At 41.2% G+C, this 13,838-nt stretch overlaps 1 protein-coding gene across 2 annotated transcripts; it reads right to left on the bottom strand.

Moving 5' to 3' along the window:
- Positions 1-2,183: 2,183 nt before the first annotated feature.
- Positions 2,184-10,879, bottom strand: LOC110524135 (arrestin domain-containing protein 2). 2 transcript variants are annotated; one of them, XM_021603492.2, is made up of 8 exons: positions 10,699-10,879; positions 10,235-10,494; positions 5,146-5,215; positions 4,741-4,991; positions 4,373-4,629; positions 4,034-4,196; positions 3,751-3,905; positions 2,184-3,643 (listed from the first exon to the last, which is right to left on the bottom strand). In XM_021603492.2, exons 2-8 carry the CDS (start codon positions 10,491-10,493, stop codon positions 3,590-3,592), a joined length of 1,209 nt encoding a protein of 402 aa, XP_021459167.2. In that variant the 5' UTR covers position 10,494; positions 10,699-10,879; the 3' UTR covers positions 2,184-3,589. The 2 variants fall into 2 exon arrangements, with proteins under 2 accessions (XP_021459167.2, XP_021459166.1); XM_021603491.2 differs by lacking the exons at positions 10,235-10,494; positions 10,699-10,879 and adding an exon at positions 5,865-6,645.
- Between the last annotated feature and the right edge of the window lie 2,959 nt (positions 10,880-13,838).

The raw sequence follows: 13,838 nt of genomic DNA on the forward strand, positions 1-13,838 counted from the left end.
CATTCCCAGTGGTTCAGTAGTTCACATACACTCAATTAGTATTTGGTAGCATTGGATTTAAATTGTTTAACTTGGGTCAAACCTTTCAGGTAGCCTTCCACAAGCTTCCCACAATAAGTTTGGTGAATTTTGGTCCATTCCTACAGACAGAGCTGGTGTAACTGAGTCAGGTTTTGTAGGCCTCCGTGCTCACACACGCCTTTTCCGTTCTGACCACACATTTTCTATAGGATTGAGGTCAGGGCTTTGTGATGACTTTGTTGTCCTTAAGACATTTTTCCACAACTTTGGAAGTATGCTTGGGGTCACTGCCCATTTGGAAGACCCATTTGCGACCAAGCTTTAACTTCCTGATTGATGTCTTGAGATGCCTCAATATATCTACATCCCCCTTTTTCCTCCAAACTTAACAATGGTCATTATGGCCACTCATTTCAATTTTTGTTTCATCAGACCAGAGGACATTTCTCCAAAAAGTACAATCTTTGTCCCCATGTGCAGTTGCAAACCATAGTCTAGCTTTTTCATGGCGGACTCGTTTTACTGTAGATATAGATACTTTTGTACCCGTTTCATCCAGAATATTCACAAGGTCCTTTGCTGTTGTTCTAAGATTGATTTGCACTTTTCGCACCAAAGTACGTTCATCTCTAGGAGATGCGTCTCCTTCCTGAGTGGTATGACGGCTGCGCGGTCCCATGATGCTTATACTTGCGTACTGTTGTTTGTACAGGTGAACGTGGTACCTTCTGCCGTTTGGAAATTGCTCCCAAGGATGAACCAGACTGGAGGTCTACAATTTTTTTTTCTGAGGTCTTGGCTGATTTCTTTTGATTTTCCCATGATGTCAAGCATAGAAGCACTGAGTTTGAAGGTAGGCCTCGATATACATCCACATGTACACCTCCAATTGACTCAAAAGATGTCAATTAGCCTATCAGAAGCTTCTAAAGACATGACATAATTTTCTGGAATTTTCCAAGCTGTTTAAAGGCACAGTCAACTTAAGTGTATGTAAACTTCTGACCCACTGTAATTGTGATACAGTGAATTATAAGTGAAAGAATCTGTAAACAATTGTTGGAAAAATGACTTGTGTCATGCACAAAGTAGATGTCCTAATCGACTTGCCACAACTATAGTTTGTTAACAAGAAATTTGTGGAGTGGTTGAAACGAGTTTTAATGACTCCAAACTAAGTGTATGACAACTTCCGACTTCAACTGTATGTGCCATAACCGCCTATTGCAATTTGTCAAGACAACATATATCAAATGTTTTGCCTTGTGTGCAAAGCCACCAACTCACCACCAGCACCAGCCAAGGCCTGTCCCAATAGGTTTGGTGAGAGATGGAAACGTCTATTTTGGTCAGGTTTTGAAACTGTTTTTTATGAATTTGTTATCCTTGATGGCCTGTGTAATTAATAACACCATCTTAGTATTCTGTTTCCTCTTTCACTGCAGATTGCAGGCCTACTAGGTCACATATTTGGGTTTGGTTACATAAACCAGTCACAGATGGAGTTTTGATAAGACAAAAAATGACAAGAAATCAAGTCAGAAACTCTGTAGCAGGCCACTGCTATCCTTTCATCCTGTTCTTGTATGTATTCAACAATTGTAAGACCCCAACATCTGCCAAACGCTGCAGGAATAGCCGGAATAGCAAAATTATGTAACTGTACAATGTAAAAATATACACCCACTACCACTTCACAATTATTGTTTTCATGGCCTGCTGCCTCTGAGTAAGAGAAGTGTTCTTCAGATGAACCATGGCCGCAGTGTTGCCTCGGCTCACATTAAAACTGCTGTACATGATGTTCCAAAAAAAGACAGAATTTGTTTTTTTAAATAATGAGGTTTCAAGTTACATGAACCTAAGTTTGGTCAAAGAAATTAAATTCCCATTATGGTTCAAATGTGTGGATGTTCAAAAAAAGTTAAACGTGACTGAATTACTTTTCACCAGAATTCCCCTGCCCAGTCATGTTTCTTAGCATGTCAACGAGTAGCTGCTGAAAAGGAAGCTTTAATATTCTCTTCTTTGGGATGGCACTCAATCATCTATTCGAGGAGAACAAGTTGTATTGAACCTCTAGTCAAATCTAACCAATGAAACTTTCTGGGAAATAGAATGAGGTAAATTAAGAAATGAATTAATTGACAGAAAACACAAAAAACTGTCAGTGTTTTATTAGAAACAATAATTACAAAAACTTTGGCAAGTTCTGTGAATCAAAAATGGCATTTGTATAAAATACATTCCGTTTAAGGTGTGTGCTGCACTGAGCATGACACCAAAGCTGCATTGCTGACCTGAAGCCCCCATTCTCTCCATTATTTGGAAATGAGGTAAAAGTCCTCAGTAATTTCTTGGAATGTTCTTTAGTACACTTCAAAGTGACATCCTCAACGTACGGCTTAATGTAACACTGAACAAATGTTCTGCAGACATGTATAAACTGTTCAGAAACATCAAGGCACAGGCATCTGGGTTGACACAAACGCACAAACCACACAGCTCAGACATTTCCTCTTTAGCTGCTTCTAAAACTAATCATTTGAGCCTGAAGCAGCTTCGAAACAGACTCACACGTTTCTTCCTCTTATCATTGTTGTGAACGGTCATAATACATCAGTACTAGTCTCTATTTGAGAAGACACTATGCATAGGTTTGTGCTAAAGAACTAGCTTGTACGCAACCCCAATTCCTCTTGAATTCATCCACATACAAAGAAATTAACTTAGTTTCTTCATCCAGTACTGTTATATTAACATTCAGAATACATTGAACAGTGCCATACAGAGGATAGCTGCTGCATCAGAATCACTCATGCAATCATTTCAGTTCATTTGCAGATACTGCAGGCTTTCCCTTTTGCATAGCATTACCTGTGTACATCGGCTTAATATCTAAACCTGCTGACTCAACTCCTCTTCACCAAACCATGACTTCTCAGAAAAAGTGCTTACTTGAATCTCATTTACTTGACTATCAGTAGAAATAGTCATGGGAAAATCATGATTGAGTCATAATACATAACACAGGTCGACATCTAGGCTATATGTTACAAGGCAAAGGGGAGTTGAGTATTACAGATGCCTCAACATTAAACCAGCTGATTACTTCGTCATATCACATAGCATTCTTTAAGGCTTAGGTATCATCTGCAACTTCAACTCTCCCCCTTACAAAAATCAAGTGATTCTCCCCCAATATTTCCCCAAATTCAGTAAAAAACACAAAACATTTATTGTGTGGGAATCATTGATTGGCAGGAGGGGCTCTGTTTCCTCATCCAGAGCCAAAATCACTTTGGAGGACAGGAACCATGGGACAAGTTATTTCCTTTCCTTGCTCAACATAACATGTCCATCTTTCTTTTTTTAAAAGGGCTTCCTCCACAACCAGGTCCTGTCGTCTCCATCTCCTCTTCCACCTTCTCAGCGGTACTCTTAGTCCCTACCAACAACAGAAGCCACATCTTGGGACTGGGTAGCCAGTTTCGGATAGTAATCCAGGAGAAGACAAATCACTTTGCGTAATTAAGTCGGGTCATCGCGTGACACTCAAGTGGTTGGTTCAACACGTCATGCAGCGACGTCTCATGTTGAGGGGCTGAGGGTTTGGGTCGACCTGCAGGCGCAAAACACAAAGGTATACGTTTCAATAAGGCACATTGGGTCATGAAGTGTAGAGAGTTCAGTTAAATCACAAGAGTATTCTAAGTGGTGCTAGCTCACCTCGCAGTACACCGGAGGGGGTCGGAAGCGGAACTCCTGGACAAAGGCCCTAAGTGGGTGCTCCATGATCCCACTGAGGTCCTCCTCAGGACGGTGGGCCATAGTGTTCTGCTCAGCCTCCTCATCAGTCACCACAGAGCTGTAGTCAGGAGGAGCTGTATGGGGGAGGGAAAGAGGGGACAGATGAGTAAACCATTTAGCCTAAGGGTTGGAGAGTTTCAGGGGGTTTGGCATTTAGCTTTGGGGAACATGTTATGTCTTGTTTACAATGAGACACACTTACGCTCAGGCTGCTCAGGGATGGCCATGCGGAGCCATTCCAGGTTGACACTGTACTGGCTGCTGACGCTAGAGGTGCGGCTGCCGAAGGGATGCAGGGGGATGGTGCCCATCACCAGCGGCAGCTCTAGGCACAACTTAGAGGTCCCAGGAACATCCACACATACCTAAGTGGTGGAGCAGGGAGAAAGCTTTTAGAACTACAGTAACATGGACTCTTCAGTAGGGGTAAAACCACTAGCCTCGAATTAGCTTTTCATTATCAATAAGACATACACTCAACAAGGAACACCTAATAAATGTGAATGAAGTGCTTTCCATTCTGTCTAGGGAGTGAACTCACCCTGAGCATGTATTCCACTTTGATGATGCGGCACTGCAGGATGGAGGGCCCGACTGGTGGGATCTTGATGGCGCGGCCATGCCAGGTCTCCCTGCGCTGGGCCCCCACCACGTCGCCACTAAGCGTGGCCACCACAGCCTGCTTCTGCTTCATGGTGCCCCGGGCGAGGAACGTCTGCGTCTGTGTGATGTAGGCCTTGGGCACCACAGAGCGTGAGGTGGCATTGTCAAACTCAGCAAAGACCGGAATCACCTCACCTGGAAGTTGGAGAATAGAGACTGTGACATTATATTTGGTTCAGTTATAAACAGTTATAACTATTTGTTAAGTTCAGGCCATTAGGGTTAAAGGATATGGTTGGTTCTTACCTGGTGTGTAACCTTTACGGTCAATCTTGGCAGTTATCGACACCTGTCCAAAGTTGTGGTACCAAACCCGTGCCATCTTGTCTTTGCTGCCAGCTTGGGGGGCCAATAAGGCCGGTGTGTTGATGTCAATGGGCTCAATGACTGTGAACTCCTTCTTGATCTTCCTCACTGTAGCCCAGGGCCTATGCAGCTTCACCTTCACCCAGTAGCGGACGCTGCCATGCTTGCCTTCGAAAGATGTTACCAGTGTCCTGTTGGAGTAAAACACATCAATTGATTAGACCTTCGTTGTTCTTTAATAAGATGTGATGTTTATCATAGGCCCAAATCAAATGCAATCAACACAGTGCATTACTGTATGCTAATACTGAACCGAAACCATTCATTCCAGAAAGGGATACTTACTCGTCAGGCAACTGGAAACTAAATGGAAATTCATGTCTTCCAGCAGGGAGGAGGATAAGCTCGGCATTATCTGAAAATAAATTAATAAAACAAGCATTAATGTTGTGACAACTTCTGATACATTCATTGATTACTGAAAGAGGGCCTTTTGCTTTCCAATGCTATGTACTACCTAAAATAGATATTGGATAAGTCACTTAGTTCAATTTCTCATTACAATGAACTGCAACTGAAGTTACTCTTTTCTCATCAAACAAGAGCACCATATTTATCCGATATTAAAAACGTTAGGGGGTACATATCACTTCTTTCTCTATACTACTTGCAAAGGGTGGTTCCTTCTCACTGTCACGAGAACAGATTTTTGTCAAACCTGGTGCTCTTGAACGGGTATTTGCAGGCCCTTGATTTGTGGGTTATTTTGTTAAATTTTATATTATTTATGGAAGCACTGAGTCCCCTTTTAGAGTTATTACTGTTAGAGGGAATCTAACTTGCATTGACAACACTTGGACTTATTTATTTTTTAAATGACAGAATAATTCAAAGTTAATAAATAACAAAATACAACATCATGAGAGAAACCCCCCACAAAACGCAGTTGCGTACAATAAAATACTTTTATCTTGATTGAAATTTGCTCGAGATGGTTTGTCCGGAGAGTAGCATAACATGGAGCACGATTGCTTACATTCACCGAGAAAGAGTGACTGACTAACCTGCTTGCAAAAGCACTTCTCTTCGGTTGAGGTATTCCACTTCGTCGCTGTAGTTTTGAGTATAAGCAGTACTAGACCCAGCCGAACGAGACTCGGTCCAATACACTTTAGCAAAACCTTCGGCGTGCAACTTCAACGACTCCACTTTACATTCCCCTGCAAGGTCCAAAACAACTTTTCCAGACACCACGTCCCCACTGCTGAAAACTGGAGGAGAGTCGATTTCTGGAGAGTCAAAGACGATGTCAAACTTTTTCAATTTGCCGAAAATCATCTTGAGGCGTGTTAATTCCAAATGGATTACTTTTGTTAAAATGTTCTTGCGCTCTTGTTCAAGTTGTCAAAAAGCGTAGAGCGTTTCAGTTGTCTCTCTGGCTTGTCGCTACACAAAACTGATGCAGCAGAGACGGCCACAGCTCCTTTTTGCACGATGTGAAAGGGGGCGGGACCTCCGAATATATTACATAAGGTGCCATGCATAGACTGTAGCAGGCTAATAAACATATTCCCTGGGCGTGGAGTGCTCAGAGCGAACAGAGAAAACAGTGCCTGGTGATTGATGGTTACAGGTTCTTAGACAAAAACAGACTTAACTGAGCATGCCTGGAGACAGCAAAGATCCTCCCATTTAGTTTCACATTGTACTATTGTGCAAAGGTATTTATATTCGCTTTAGCTCGGGTCCATTTTTAACATCCTGTACATGCGGTCTATGCATTAGTTCCAAGAAACCGAACATGCAGTTTGCAAAATTGATTTTCTTAGAGAGCAAACATGATGATGATTTGAAAAGTCTCTAAAGCCCTGTATGAACGATCATGAAACCGTTTTTTTTTTACTATTAGGCTACCACTTCAAGAAAAAGCAATAATGATAAAGGGAATGCGCATAAACATGAAAGTGCATCTGCTTGCAATACAAACACATCGATCATATCTTACAGAACATTTAGTTCCAGGCCCTCTGGATTGCAAAATCAGGGGTGAAATGTTGTCCCCAAAAAAAACAAAGTTGTTTACTTATTTGTTTCCTGAAAGTATGTGAGGGTTATATACTGCCTCCTGTGGTGTGAACGACACATGCAACAGCTGGGCTTTGTCATGGAATACAGACGAGTACCAGTTCTGTGCAACTTTATGATATCAACCGCCTCCTGGTGGTTGTGACATATGACAACTTTAAAAAGTGTGTAATCAACTTCAGTGAGCTCTGACCTGAAACTTCCTGTAATTGCTGGGCCGATGAGATAAAAGCCATGTATGCTTGCATGCCTGCATGAAGTATGATTTTGGACTTATACACACACCCACGTTGTATCAAATAATGAATGGTATGCAGACTCATCACACTAACAAAGTTAATACCATGTACATACATATGTGTTCAGAACAGATGATATTCAAAACAAAGACCTATGGTAGAGTGCCAAATTATGTATAGAAGGCTATAGCTATGTTTTCCAGGGGTCTGGCTTAAGGCACACAAACAGCAGGACTTTAGCCAGAGTGTATTCACACAAAGAATACATGAAAAACACAGTCTAGTTGATTGCAATGGACATGGACAGCATCATTACACATTTATCAGACGACCAAAGACAGCTGCAGTATCACTATCAACATGAAATGTCTCAAAACCAAATCAACCAAACTAATGTCATGAAGGGGAGTAAAAACTATTCTGCCATTCTATCTGACCATGTGAAGAAGGCTATGTTCATATGACATATTAAATGAGATAAGAGGTCCACAGAATATGTTTGCTCACATTGCTTTTATAATGAAATAGGACTGCACTTCATAAACTATTTCCCAACTGACTTACCACGATTAAAGATTCATTTGACAAATGTCTGCACCCTGAAGTCCCAGCCATTTAGCAATTATTAGTCAGGCACGAGGCAAATAACAAAGGACTGTTGGGGTGTAATTTCAACAACTTCCTGTAGAGGACGTTAATCTAGATGTTTTTCCCTTTTTACCTGAGAGACAAGATGCAGCATTTTTTTAAACCCCCACACCTTTTCAGGCCAGCAGCCGTCTTCGGCCTCTGCCTCTTCTTGGGCTTCTGCACTCACTCTTTCTTTCACTTTAGTCATAATGAAAAAGAAAGTGTCAAAAACCCCAAGAGCGAGACTCAGAAAGTAAATGGCCATGCTCCTTTTCTGATTAAGCCTACAATAATCAAAACAAGTCTACAATCAAACCAAAATGTAGACATTTACTTTGGCTCTGTGAAGGAAAATATGAAGTTCTGTGAGACACCTGACTTGATTAAATCAAAATACGTCAAAGTTGATCAGTATGATCAGCACTCGACTTGGGCAGGAGTTCATCGGAGTTCAATACCCAATACCCGGCACCTCAAATTTTCACTGCTTGAGTTCCTGCACCTCTTATAGAATATTATCTCAAAAGTACTGTGTTCCTGCACCTAAATATAAATAGTACTGGCACACAAAATGAGTACTGCCACCTATTTTAGTCCAAGTCAAGCACTGAGTATGACATGTAAATTATGTTTTGAACACCATCCAATAAATACTTTCCTGTTATTCTTTGGGAAATGTATCATAATTAGCCTATCCACATATAAAAACTGGCCAACACTTTTATATTAAGCTGCCCCTCTGCTATACTAACTTTATGTAAACATGAAATTACTCAGCTGTACATGGTAGTTAATGTGTTATAACATTAGCTAAATCCACTTTAATATTACCTTGAGGTTAGAGAAGGCAGCCTGTCAAGAGGTCAGCAACATTTACAGTACCAGTCAAAAGAATGGACACACCTACTCATTGCAGGGTTTTTCTTTAATTGTACTAATTTCTACATTGTAGAATAATAGTGAAGACATCAAAACTAAGAGACCTGGTCAGAGACCTGGCCATGTGGTGCCAGGATAACAACCTCTCCCTCAACATGATCAAGGCAAAGAAGATGATTGAGGACTACAGGAAAAGGAGGACCGAGCACACTCCCAATCTCCTCGACAGGGCTGTAGTGGAGCAGGTTGAGAGCTTCAAGTTAAGGTGTCCACATCACCAACAACCTGGTGGCCCAAGCACACCAAGACAGTCGTAAACAGGGCACGACAATGCCTATTCCCCCCCAGGAGACTGAAAAGATTTGGCATGGGTCCTCAGATCCTCAAAAAATTCTACAGCTGCACCATTGAGAGCATGGAGCACTGGTTGCATCACTGCCTGGTATGGCAACTGCTCGGTCTCCGACCGCAAGACACTACAGAGGGTAGTGCGTACGACCCATTACATCACTGGGGCCAAGCTTCCTGCTATCCAGGACCTCTATACCAGGTGGTGTCAGAGGAAGGCCCTAAAAATTGTCAAAGACCCCAGCCACCCTAGTCATAGACTGTTCTCTCTGCTACCGCATGGCAAGCTGTACCGGAGTGCCAGGTCTAGGTCCAAAAGGCTTCAAGCCATAAGACTCCTGAACAGCTAATCAAATGGTTACCTTGACTATTTGAAATGCCCCCCCCCAACCCCTATTTTACGCTGCTGCAAATCTCTGTTTATTATCTATGCATAGTCACTTTAACTCTACCTTTAACTCTACCTAACCTGTGACCCCGCACATTAACTCTGTACCGGTACCCCCTGTATATAGCCTCGCTGCTGTTATTTTTACTGCTGCTCTTTAATTATTTGTTATTTTTATTTGTTATTTTATTTTTTACTTATCTATTTTTACTTAACACTTATTTTTCTTAAAACTGCATTGTTGGTTAAGGTCTTGTAAGTAAGCATTTCACTCACTGTAAGGTCTACACCTGTTGAATTTGGCGCATGTAAATACAATTTGATTTGATTGTCAAGGCAAGCCATGCATGACAGCTGACTTTCTAGTGAAACATTAACTCCACCAGTCCTGCATTTATTTACCTGCCAGTCTGATGGCCTAGATCCAATCCCTATAAGTATGTTGCTGCTACACGTGAGCTTCATTCACACAAAATAGAATTGTGCATGTTAAGTTCATGCTGTCAACTATTTTCCAGTCTCTTGTTATTCTACAGTGCCTCTAAGAATGTCATTTTCTAATCGATTTGTGTTTAATGTTTTATAACCAAAAGTAGGGCCTGTGTCTTCAGTGTTTCCATATTTACTGTGTCCTACAGTAGGCTTGGTCAAATCCAAGGTGCACTACTTTTAGAGATGCATGATTTTACCAGGCAATTAATTAGTTCCATTCATGGGCTGAACATTTGAATTTAATAATTGCATTAAAAGGAAATCAATAGATACTAATCATTTTGAACATTTTAACATGGTTGACATCTTAAAAAAAGAAAAAATCTGTTGACAAATAACCAGTGTGATTTTTTCAGAAATGCAGAAGAATTACCTCGGATGAGATGTTGTCTCTTCCTAAAGTAGGTGATCTTGGAGGTGTAGTCGTTGTAAACTGCATTCATGCCCACACTGTGATCCTCAAGCCAGTGGGCAGTGGCAACCCCTCTTCCAATGACCTTCATGGAGTGCACTTTCGTCTCCCTGTTGAGCTCTAAAACGACATGTCCTGACACTATCTCGCCGCTGGCATACACAGCATCGTCCGGGTCGTCCAACTCCAGTTTAAAACGTTTAATTGTCTTGAAAGTCATTCTTTGGAGGGAACATTTATGAATTATACCACAAGAAAATGTAGCCTGTGACACAAATACCTGATGGCGCCTTGTTGTTTGTGAAAAGAAAACATGAATTATGCATAAACACACGGACCTGCCTATACTCAATTTAACCGTTTTTGAATGACATATTTCACACCAGCAGACCAAAGTTCTGTCAAAGAACACAAACCAAACCTACCTTCAAAAAATGAGATGGTGTATTTGAGTTCTTCACTGTAATATTTATATTGTTACAATGTTTCTACCACATAATTTATATGCTCAAGTACGAATGGGTTTCTTTAACATACACAAATGAGAAAAAAGCACATGCGACTCACGCCGTCCACTCGTGTGTGGCCAGAAAGCGACCACTGTTTTCAGTGCCTGAAAATTCATTGGTTTACGAGATGATTCGCTACAGAGATTACTGTCCCCTCCCTCCCGGCTACATAAATGCACTAACTTCTGTGTCTAACGTTTTCATGACTTCTCAGACTTTTGGGTATGCATCGATAAGATATAATGCATAGGATGCGTAAGATATCAATGCATGGAATAAATCAAATACAATATATTTAATAGTTGCAGGTATATATTTATGAAAGTATTGTGTGAACATAGAATATTTCCCATATTCTATCGGATAGTAATTGTGCATTCACAAAAATTGTTAAATAAATCAGGGCTACCGGATTCACATGCACAAAACACAGGATCCGAAAGCTTACTTTACACACACATAAACACCTCATTTCAATATTAGAGGTCAATTATGGGTAACCACATGGATGCAAGCAAAGCCATGCCCCTTGTTCAGGGGACACGTTCCGGTTTGTCCCATAGACCAGCATTCAAAGTTGGCTTCTTTCAGTGGTACTTTTGAAGCTGTCTGTCAAATAACGAGAACATGCCCAAAAGTTGTTGTGTAATGGGGTGTACCTCTAAAAAGAGGAAAACCCCAGACCTCAGGGTTTTAGCTATACCAAATCCAAAAACAGAGCCTCACAGAAGAGTACTGTGCTCTAGTCCAGGGTTTCCCAAACTCGGTTCGTCACACACACTACGTGTGTAGTAAACACTTCATTACAGGTAAGAAAATGCATTGTTGTTTACATTAGACAGGGTGTGTAGTTGTGTCTTCCACTGTTGATTTGTATTTTTGTGTATAACAAAGAGCACTATTGTGAGGTTCTGTGTTATGCACTATAGCCCGTTACCATATCATATGTGATTGAATATTATCTGCTGTTGGCTTGTGTGGATGAATGTGTTATGCAAAATGGCTGACGTGAGACATTGTTAACAGTTTCAGGGCCATGGGCCTTTCTCATGATGGAAAAATACAGAATGACATGAAGACAGGAACTCTGCAATGAGTTGGGGGGGGGGGGGCACATTCAGTGTTGCGAGAACAAACGGTCTTTTGTTAGATAACAGGAGCCAGGTGCCTGATAACTATATTCTACACAGCTACAACGACTGACCGCTGAAGCGCTTAGGGGGCTGGGACCAGCCTCTGTGCCAACAATCAACGATAGGCTGGGTGAGTCTAAACCACGCCCAGTCTCTACTCTGACAGGCCGACTCGGAAGCAGGAACTACCCCTGTCAGAGTATATTTATAATATCTTTGTCAGGAAAAAGTCAGTTCTCTGTTTGCCCTGCGAGGTGGAATAGAGAGCCCATATATACGAAAATTGCATTTACCACTTATTGCTAAGCTAATAAAAAATATAGCGTATACAATCGGTGACTCAATGTCATATTTATATTGATACCAGATTCAAATTGGCTCAACCCTAAGACTATCCAGTTTTTTTCCGTATGCTTTCAGTCAACTCTAGTTAGAAGTAAAGTTATCAGACTGCGGCCCGGAGCGAAGAGGGTAGCTTGCAGCTAACGTTAGCTATCTCAAGTCCGACCGATGGTGTATATATAAATCATTGAGTCTAACATTGTAATCGGTTATAAACGAGGAGGGTGGAGGGAAGGCCATCCTGAAAGTACATTTGCTAACCTGTCTAAGAGATAGTGAAATGTGTTGTGTTGGCCTGCTGAGTACACGGGGTAACATGCTGACCAGGCCGGACACGTCTCGTGCGCGAGCGTCACAAAATAAATGTAGAAATCATTATTACTGCACCCACACTGCTCGTGCGCGCCAACAAGCGTCTGCGTTACCAAGGGCTAAAATAGAACTCCTTTCTATTTCTGATGCAGATCACGCTGCAAGTCCTGCCTCTCCCATCTCCTCATTGGTTTATGGAAGCAGGTACCCACCTGCCATCTCCTCGTGGGTGATTGAAAGATGAACTTTGTTGCCGGTTGTCGTGGTAATACTATGAAAGTTTGGATGCGATCCCCCATATAAGTTCAAAGATGAAAAGCCTGGAAGGAGGAGAGATGACTAGAAACAATTCGGTTGACCGTTTTATGTGTGGATTAATTGTCAGAGTAGAGGACCTTGTGCTTTTCAAGTAAAATAACAACTCAATGTTTATATCCCAGGACAAATTAGCTAGCAAGTGCAAGCTAACTAGCCATACATGTTTAATACTTTTCGACCTGTCCCCAAATTAATGTCCTGCGTGTCGTGATCGCTTTTGGTGTAGGGGGACAAAATACATTTAAGCACAATAGCGCACGACGGGGCACATGCGCAGTCGGTTTGGGTTCCATGAAGGTGTAGCTATTAGACCTACTAGTTCTCAATGGGCTTTGGTCATAAGCCGAGCACAATGTAAAAATAAAATGCAATTTCAGACAAACACGTTTTCTTTCAATGTTCTTTCTTCTAATGAGAGTTATTAGGTAGAAACAGTAAAATTGTGTGATGTGATGATTGCATTAGCTCTATCTCTGCACATGTGCCTGCTGTTCAAGGGTCTACTATCATTAATCCCACTTCTAACATTGCCTATGATTATTTATTTTTCAGGGCACAACTGTACTCAAACTACAATAAATGGACAGCTGTGAAGTATGTCATAGCTTGTAGTAGAGGTCGTCCGATTATGATTTTTCAACGCAGATACCAATACCGATTATTGGAGGACAAAAAAGCCGATACCGATTAATCGGCCGATTTTTAAAATGTATTTGTAATAATGACAATTACAACAATACTGAATGAACACTTATTTTACCTTAATATAATACATCAATTTAGCCTCAAATAAATAATGAAACATGTTCAATTTGGTTTAAATAATGCAAAAACAAAGTGTTGGAGAAGAAAGTAAAAGTGCAATATGTGCCATGTAAGAAAGCTAACGTTGAAGTTCCTTGCTCAGGACATGAGAACATATGAAAGCTTGTGGTTCCTTTTAACATGAGT

This window comes from Oncorhynchus mykiss, chromosome 5 (genome assembly GCF_013265735.2).
Source record: "Oncorhynchus mykiss isolate Arlee chromosome 5, USDA_OmykA_1.1, whole genome shotgun sequence".
NCBI lineage: Eukaryota > Metazoa > Chordata > Actinopteri > Salmoniformes > Salmonidae > Oncorhynchus > Oncorhynchus mykiss.